Raw genomic sequence first — 9418 nt, forward strand, 5'->3', positions numbered from 1 at the left:
TCATCTCAAGAACATAATTAATTAATCCATCTCGGCTTCTACATCGTTGAAGATCTTATTGTTCCTAGCTATCCATCCAAAGAGACCACAAGGTCGCGAACCATACAATACCCAACGCCTTATATACATGAGTGTTTCACCGACTTCCTCATTAAATATTTCTCACAAATTTAAATTATTTTAAAATTGTGTTTATTTATTGTGGGGTGTTATTTTTGAATTATTTATTTTAGAAAATTGAAAAATATTATTTGCTTTTAATTTTCATTACAGGAATTAAATGAACATTACTTAATTGAGTAAATAACATAGTAAAATAAAATGTTTTTTAGATTTTTTTATTTGGTAGTTAAATTTTTCAATTCTTAATTATGAAAATATTTATCATATATTTTATTTATTAAGAAAATTTAAATATATATTTAAATCACTAAATTATTTTTAAATAATTCATTTTTATCTTCTAAATACATTATTGAACAATAATATAATATAAATATTTTAATCATTTTTAATTAATTTTGTATTATAAATCCCTTTAAGATTAAATTTATTAATAAAATATTTTTTATTTTTAAAGTTAAATTTTTTAATGTTTTCACTACATGAAAAAAGATCTTTACGGAAATGATTAAATTAAATTTTGATATTATAAAATATTTACATTTTAAATTCTTTAGTTTAACTTTTATTTTTAATTTTATAATTTTTTTATTTGAGTTTCTGAATTGTTAATTTTAAAGTTAAATTACTTTTTTTATCCCTTAATTTATTTACATGATTTAATTTGATCCTTTTAGTTTTTAAAATTTTAAATTAAATCCTTTTTTTAAAAAAGATTCAATTTAGTCTCTTTTATTTTAAATTTTTTTTAATTAAATCCCTTGTGTTTTTTTTAAAAAAAAAAAATAGATTCAATTTGATCTCATTTTAAACCAAATTTGGATCCATTTTTAAAAAAATATTCAGAGCTAACAAAAAGACAAAAGAAGACCATATTAAATGCATTTAAAAAAAATAAAAGACTTAATTCAACCTCCTTTTAAAAATAAAGGGGCTACATTGATCTGATAAATAAATTAAGGTAAAATAAAAGTAATTTAACCTAATTTTAACAATATATTTATTAAATATTTTCCCATACCCTTGGATACATCATGAATAAAAAAAATCACATCAAATTGGTCAATAACTTGCAAGCTACAATTGGTAGGACGCAGAAAACTACATTTGAGTTATCAACTTCACATTTAAAGGGAAAGTCCATTTATTATAGGAGATTTACTAATGGGGGTCACTCCCTTCAAATATTTGATGTTTCCCAATACACATGGCCTCTTAGAGAAAATTAAAAGTATTACATTTGCATGGCCATTGTTCTTTTTTGCTGATCATTTATATTTCATTTTTTGTATAGCCTCCGAACTCCATGGTGCAATATACTAATGCATCAGTCAATGGCATCATGACCTTATAGAAGGCCAAAAAATGGTGACTATATAAGCTCATTAGTAGTTCACAGTTGATTTAATTGCATCCAATATCTGTATTGAATGAGTAAGAAGCTTGTATCAGTCAAGACAGCTCTTAAACATGACACATACAAATGAAGAAAAAATAAAACGAAGAGGTTTACAAACAAGTTACCTTATTTTTTGATGGCATGTAGAAAGGTTCAAAAACTAAAGGAAAAGGAGTGTCCAGACCACAAATTCTTGCTACAGGGGCCTCTAACTGTGCCACAGAAGAGAAAGACAAGCTTGAGACATGTCCTGATTGAATATGGTATAATCATTTTGTTGAAGCTTTCATTGAATCAGATGTACAGTTTTACATTCTAAAACAACCAAGCCTTTTTTATTCCTTTTGGTGGGATTTTGGCGTTTTGAGATCCAATTATTCATTTTGGAGGCCTGAATCTTGATGCTCTAGGTCTTTCTTTTTGTTAAGTTTTTTGCCATAGGTTCTAGCCTTTTGTGATTATACTTCTCAACTCTGGTAAAGTGTTGTTTATTGGTTTTCCAGTTTTGTGAATTGAGACTTCTTGAAAGTTTGTGGATAAGGCTAACAAAGATGAACATCACCCTTTTTTGTGGGTAGAATTAGAAAGGAAAATCTGTAGACAAGAATAATCCTATGGGCTAAGCTTACACTTGTATGCTCTTGTAAGTTGTAACCCCATTTTTATAGGCACATGGTACTGAATCATTCAAATTAATGACTCAATTTCAAAACAGTCCCCTCACCCTAAGGAAAAAAAATCCTTTTATATGGAATGCCATATTAGAAAGTCCTCACAATATATAGAAAATATGCATTTGTTTATTTAATTATAGGGGATACAGTGTGGTGGAAATAGCAATAAAAGGCTGAGCATACCCTTGAGAAGCAACGCTCAACAATGGAAGCTGAGATTTCAGCACCAAAACCTCCAGTTATAGGAGCTTCATGACTAACCTATACAGAGTACATTCAATTCATCATGTAAGGTGATACCAAATAGGTTACAGTAGTATTCTATAAACTGTATATTATATACTTACAAGCAATCTTCCTGTCTTGTTAACTGAGGCCTCTACTGTTTCCTTATCCCAAGGAATTAGTGTCTTCAGATCAATCAATTCACAAGAAATTCCTTCCTGCACAATCACATAACAGCATTAGAATTTCAGTAGAGATAAAATCTAGACTTCCACTTAGAAAATGAAATCCTTATATTATCGCATAAATGGAAAATTGTAATGTCAAACTTTCTTTTACAGAACAGAACGACTTTGTTCTTCAGTAAACACATAAATTATGAATTGACACCAAGTAGTATAAAAGAATATCAAGTTACTTATAAAGTCCTTAGAAAATAAGAGAGGAGAGCCAGCAAATGGGATCATATTACTAGTTTTAGTTAGACTAACTGTTTATGTAGTTATACTGATGAATTAGGTCAAGTACAAGTATAATACTACCTTTGATCCTTTTTGTAAGAACCTTTTGGGATGTTTGTCTCGGTCCTTTTTATAAGAGAATGATATCCCAATAGTTCTAAGGGTAATTCTAGAAAAATTATACAAATTAATGACAAATTTAATATCAGTAACAAAATTAACAGTTTCTTAATTTTTGTGAAGAGGTTAAGACCAGAGGTAGGACAATAAATTACTCTCTAACACAAACCTCATCATAATTAGTATGGTATATGACATTGAAAACTACATTGTGGGTTCCTATAAGGGAAATGATGATCCTTATATTTGGTATGATATAAAAATAGCTAAGATGATTGTTCTAATATAAGCCAAATTACTCAAAATCACAATTTTCTCTGAAACAGAGGATGTATTCCATGCAAGCTGGAACAGAACTAATAATTTTCCTGCCTACCCTCAGTGTATTTATGAAAAATATAGAATATCCCCAATCAAAATTGATGTCCCACTCAGCTGCATAAAACAAAAATTGCACCTAGACATATATGTTCATTGACATGACATAAAATGATGCACGCATGATTTGTCGGGTGTTGCCTATTTTCCCCTTATTTTTCATGGTTCAGTATTCCAAAATATTTTGGATTAGTATAATACTTGAATTTATTTGCGATAATGAAATTCTTCCTAGACGTTGTGATCAATTATTACACATAGTTTAAATGTGATATTTTTTATGCTATTTGATCGCAAGACCTAATTCTATTCAACTTGGTTTCCCTTCCATATCTAATGCAATCACGCATAGTAGGTTGCAACCCAATTCTGTTCCTTTGTGGAAAAACTGAGTCTACATACCAAGTGTATTAGGTTGCATTAAGTGAAATTCTCCAGTATGACTTCCCACCATAACCAACAATAAACAAAAATATGGTGCAATGCAGAATACAAGTTTTAAAAGCTTTCAGTTGCAATGCAACGACCACTTACTTTTTCAGCATCAAGACAAGCTTGTTCCATTATAGATAATTGAGCTCCCCATCCAACAAGTGTTATATCACTTCCTTGCCGAATTACCTGAATACACGTTTCAATATTCATAAGAGTAAATGTTTTACAGAATGCTGCATCAATAGTGTTATGCAGAACTTCTATTCCTTCTTTTATTTAGTGTGACATGTGGTGTACCTCAGCCTCAGATAAAGGCAGCATGTAGTCATCCTCTGGTACTTCTTCAACAGCCAAACGATAAAGCCACTGAAACCAAGAATCACATGATTAGAATTGTGAAAGCCACATACTGTGCACATAATTCATTAAGGCTTTTTTGGTAGAATACAACCTTCGGTTCAAAAAATACTATAGGATTTGGATCTCGTACGCAAGATAGCAATAACCCTTTTGCTTCCCGTGGACTTCGAGGGATGACCACCTATAGAAGAAACTCTTGAGGCATTTGAAAAAAAAGTAATTATGCAAAAAAGACAGAAAGTTACAAGAAATTTGGTTTTCCTACAAGAAATGAGTGATATGCTATAATTCTCAAACAGATTAAGTGCACCTAACTTGTCACAAATGAACCCAAAATGGGTACCCCTAAGGGACTTGGTGAGATTTAGAATGTCGGCTGGCTGGTCATTGGTATTAATGCAGCTAGTCAAAAGCACCTTTTCTCTAATAAAATAACAGTCTACTTCAATATATTTGGTCCATTTCAATATACATTTATACATTAACAACTTCCATCTTCTTTTCAGAAGCTATAGTAATCGAAGAACTTAGTCTGCCACTTTTTAAAATGATTTACTGTCATTACTATCCCCCTCACCTTCATAATCTTCTTTTCACATGGATTTCAACTCTTGCCTTGCCATACTGCCTTTGGTTTAGAATTTGAACATTTCTATAGTCTATTGAACTATCAAAGAGTACATAGTAGGTGGCCTTTATTATTTGGAAAACAGGGACAAGAGACAGAAGTATAGAAAAAAAGGTTCTAACAAACATGCTGAAGTCCATATGAAAGCACCATACTTTGATACCAGGAACATGACAGAAGAAAGCCTCAGGAGACTGAGAGTGGTAATGCCCACCATGGCCCACAGCTCCATAAGGGGCTCTAACTGTTAAACCTATAAAAATGTGTAAAAAAAATTTAATACAACAAGTGAAAATAGAGATGAGTCAAACTTTAACACTAAAGCAGTGAAAGAAATTTACCTCCACAATTAAATTGGTTACCACTCCGGTATCTGAATTTAGCAGCTTCATTGACAATCTGGAAATGAAAATTTGTCAATTACTGATCAATAGAGGCTTTGACTAAACCAAGCCATGGGAAGGGATCTTGCCTGGTCAAAAGCAGGGAAAATGTAATCTGCAAACTGGATTTCTGCTATGGCTCGATTTCCCTGCCAGGTAAAAAATATAATAGCTTAAATATACCAGACTATAGTAAGGATTGACGGTAAAGCTAGAAATAAGTAATTTTAACCTCTGAGACTCACCATGGCAGCTAGACCAATGCCAAAACCAACAATACCCTGTGAGTAGCATTACAATGTAAAAATTTTAAGTCAATTAATAGGATATACATATTACAGAAATAATTAGAAAGATACTTAGTGTAAAAAGAAGAAATACAATGAAATGCACAATCAAATCTTTGGATACAATTTCAGAGGAAGATTCCATCAGCCGATACTTGAGAAAATGCTCATATTTATGTTTCTTTCCCCCCTCTTGGATAGAAAATGATCTTTCATCTTCTCTTGGATGTTAGAATTTACTTCTGATTTCCGTTATTAGAATCATATTTTCATTGTGTTTCTTAACTATATATATTTACACGAGAGATAGGAGAACAGAAAGAAAAGAAGAACAGAGACAATTTGAAATACATACAAATAAATACCTGCTCACAGAGAGGAGTATTGAAAACCCTCTTTTTACCAAATTGGTCTGCTAATCCAGTGGTGCAACGGAAGACCCCACCGAAGCTGACATCCTCTCCAAAAACATAAGAACTGCGATGATGTGCAAGAAAAGATAAGGATGTACACAGGATATTTATTGAATCCTATATAGAGCCCAGATATCCACTTCCTAAACAGAACCCACTAATTTAAAGTAAAGATCAAGTTTTGACAGAAAAATACAAGTCAAATAAAAAACTCAGAATTGAATGTTTCTTTAATGATGTTAGATATTGCAAACCAATGTTTCTTTCCCCCTCAGGTTCTCACTTTAACTTTTTTTTTCCTGTGATTTCACTGTTGAAATTTCAATCACCTTTCAAACTAATAGGGAAACAATGCAAATGATACACACCACAATTGCAAAAACCAAAGACATTTTTCAAACCATTTCATCACCTGATTTGATTTAAAAGTTACAGTAACTTGTACATTGTAATTAAAAAAGAAAAATCCAGCAGACAAGGTAAAAACCACAGCATAAAACAACAGCTGAACACAGTTTGAAACACCAATTAGTCAAAATTCATAAAACAAATACAGTGAATAAGATTTCCAAGCTGTGTGTATGTATCTACACATATAGGATAAGGATAAATAAATAAATAAATACTTATAGGAGACGATACAAATAAGGTGAAAGATGACACCATATGAGATCCTGAAAGAAGTGAATTTGAACTAATAATTGAAATTGATGATTAAGATTAAAACATAAAAAATTCTTGATCATGTGTATGAATATATATGATCAAGATTTACTCTTATCACCTCTCACTAGATATCTCCTCAATAAATAAATAAATTGAGAGACTCACCGGGGATCAGTGTCCAAGGCAATGTGAAGAGCCTGATTAATTGCAGAACAGAGGTTCAATGATTTTAAACCTTCCTCAGAACCACCCTTTTGAATACTGGTGGAGGTGGAAAATCCCCTTTTGGAAAAAACCAAAGGCACCAATCTTCCAAACTTGGTTGACATGCTAATTGATGATATATATCACAAACTTGCTGGAACAACAGCTCAGCAGAAAGGATTTGAACTTCAATTTGATCAAACTCTTCTATTCTTCTCTATCCAACTTCTGAATCTTGGGGTAGTTGTATGTGCCAAGAACACGAAACTTTCGTACCTTGCTCTGTATAGTGCATGTGCGAGAACATAAAACAATATAAAATTTAATTTAATTAAAATTAGAGGGAGAAACATTGATTGGGCTAAATGTTGTTGTGGGTATTTTTGGTTATAAATGGCAGGTTACATTTTTTATTTTTACAGCACCTATTTTTTTTTTCGTAAAATTGTACTTCCTTAGTGTAACTTTCTTGGGAGTTGCTACGTGCACCCAGCAAAATTGTTGGGACACCCAGCAAACAGTGAATGGGCAATTATGCCCCTCCGAGAAGGTTATTTTCAGAAGAATTTTTTTCCGGAAAACTTCCGGAAGACCCTTTTCCGGAAAATTTCCGGAGGACACTTCTTCCGGAAGAAGAAGGTGGACTTTCGAAAGAACTCCAGAAAATGTTTCGGAAGAAGTGTCTTTTGGAAGTTTTCCGGAAAAAGGGTCTTCCGGAATACTTCCTTCTTCTTCCGGAAGAAGGTTGTTCCGGAAGTTTTTTTTTTTGGTTTTTTTAAAATGTTGTACTTTCCTAATTATTTGATTTTAATAAATAAATTAAGTTATAAAATAAATAATATTATTATACATAAATTATTATTAGTGAACATAATTATGACTAATATTTGTAATTCCTTTTTTACGCGCATGTAAATGTAAATAATAATTTGTGTGACAATTTAGTATAATTTAAATCATAAAAATTAATTAATTCGTATATTTTATAAAAAAATAATTATAATTTGCATTACAAAACTTAATATATAATAAAAAAAAATAATTATAATTTTATAACAACGTGAAGTAAAATAAATTTCATTTTATAATAATAACTAAAAATAAAATAATATTTAATGTATATGTAATGACGATTTTGTCCCTGGTTGTTTTCTTTAAATTTATTGCGCTTTCACCTTCATCCCCGTCTTCTTGCTATTGTTATCCTTTTCCGTAAAAAGCTTTTCTAGTGGTCCCGTGAAGTAGAAGTTTCGTAACAAGCGATTTGGTGGTCCCGTGAAGCAGCTGTTCCGTGTTTGAAGTTGTTTTAGTCGTTGTTGTTCGTATTTCGTTGGAGGTACGCATTTATCGGTTTTTTTTTTTTTTTTTTGCGTTTTCTGGGTAGTTGTTTAGAGAAGATGAACAGTAAAAAACTATTTCCGGAATTACTTTTTACTGCAAAAGGAAGTAGTTCTGGAATGAGAATGTTGAATTTCTAGAAGAACTTCTTCCGGAAATATATATATATATATATATATATATATATATATATATATATATATATATATATATATATATATATATATATATATATATATATATATATATGAATATTATGATTTATAATATCTGTATTGTGGATATAATTGGTTTAATTAGGTATAATGATTTTGGTATAATATTAAATGATTTAGGTAACATAATTGTATTTTGTTGTAGTAAAAAAATGTTTTATTAGTTGTTTAATATAGTGTTAAGTTTAGTTTAAGTAAATAATGTAGTTATAAATTTAGAATATATTTGTATTAGTTGTTAATATGTTTGTTAGTTAATATGTAATCAATTTGTGGATGTGGTTATATGATAATTTGAATATACTTGTTTATGATGCATATGTCTTGTTAATATGTTTGTTAGTTAATATGTAGTAAATTTTTGGATATGGTTATATGATAATTTGAATGTACTTGTGTATGATGCATATGTCCTTAAGATGGACGAAGATCAATGGAGGTATGACTATGCGATGTCAAAACAAGTTCATATGGATTATGATTATGATAATGAAGAAGAATGTGGGGTGAATGAACCACATGTCGATTGTTCAAATGCTTTTAATACATCTCAGGTAATCATAGATAATTTGAGTCATTTGGTTGAATTGATGTTTTGTAAAAAAATTAATATGTTTGGGTTGCGTTGTAGGTATTCGATACTCGAGATGATGTTTTGCAATGGGCTTGAACAGTTGCCCATGAAAATGGATTTGTTGCAGTGATTATGAGGTCTGACACAGATATCGGTAGCTGAGGAAGAAGTTCATTTGTCTTAATTGGGTGTGAAAGGAGTGGTACGTACAAGTGTAGGAATAAAGAATTCGTTAGAAAAGACACTGGGAGTAGGAAATGTGGTTGTCCCTTCAGGCTTCGTGGGAAACCAGTGCATGGAGGGGAAGGTTGGATGGTGAAGTTGATCTATGGGATTCACAATCATGAATTGGCCAAGTCCATAATTGGACATCCATACGCTGAGCGATTGACTAAGGATGAAAAGAAAATTATTGTTGATATGACAAAGTCAATGGTGAAACCAAAAAACATCTTGCTAACGTTGAAGGAACACAATGCCAACAGTTGCACCACGATAAAGCAAATTTACAATGCAAGAAGTGCATATCGTTCTT

At 31.0% G+C, this 9418-nt stretch overlaps 1 protein-coding gene across 1 annotated transcript; it reads right to left on the minus strand.

Annotated features, from left to right (window-relative positions):
- Positions 1–1099: 1099 nt before the first annotated feature.
- On the minus strand, positions 1100–7035 carry LOC100802853 (2-oxoisovalerate dehydrogenase subunit beta, mitochondrial-like). Its single transcript, NM_001252896.3, has 13 exons — positions 6718–7035; positions 5839–5950; positions 5432–5467; positions 5276–5335; positions 5145–5202; positions 4959–5056; positions 4267–4356; positions 4113–4181; positions 3915–4001; positions 2544–2639; positions 2380–2457; positions 1648–1734; positions 1100–1544 (listed from the first exon to the last, which is right to left on the minus strand). Exons 1-13 carry the CDS (start codon positions 6879–6881, stop codon positions 1509–1511), a joined length of 1071 nt encoding a protein of 356 aa, NP_001239825.1. The 5' UTR covers positions 6882–7035; the 3' UTR covers positions 1100–1508.
- Between the last annotated feature and the right edge of the window lie 2383 nt (positions 7036–9418).

This window comes from Glycine max, chromosome 1 (genome assembly GCF_000004515.6).
Source record: "Glycine max cultivar Williams 82 chromosome 1, Glycine_max_v4.0, whole genome shotgun sequence".
NCBI lineage: Eukaryota > Viridiplantae > Streptophyta > Magnoliopsida > Fabales > Fabaceae > Glycine > Glycine max.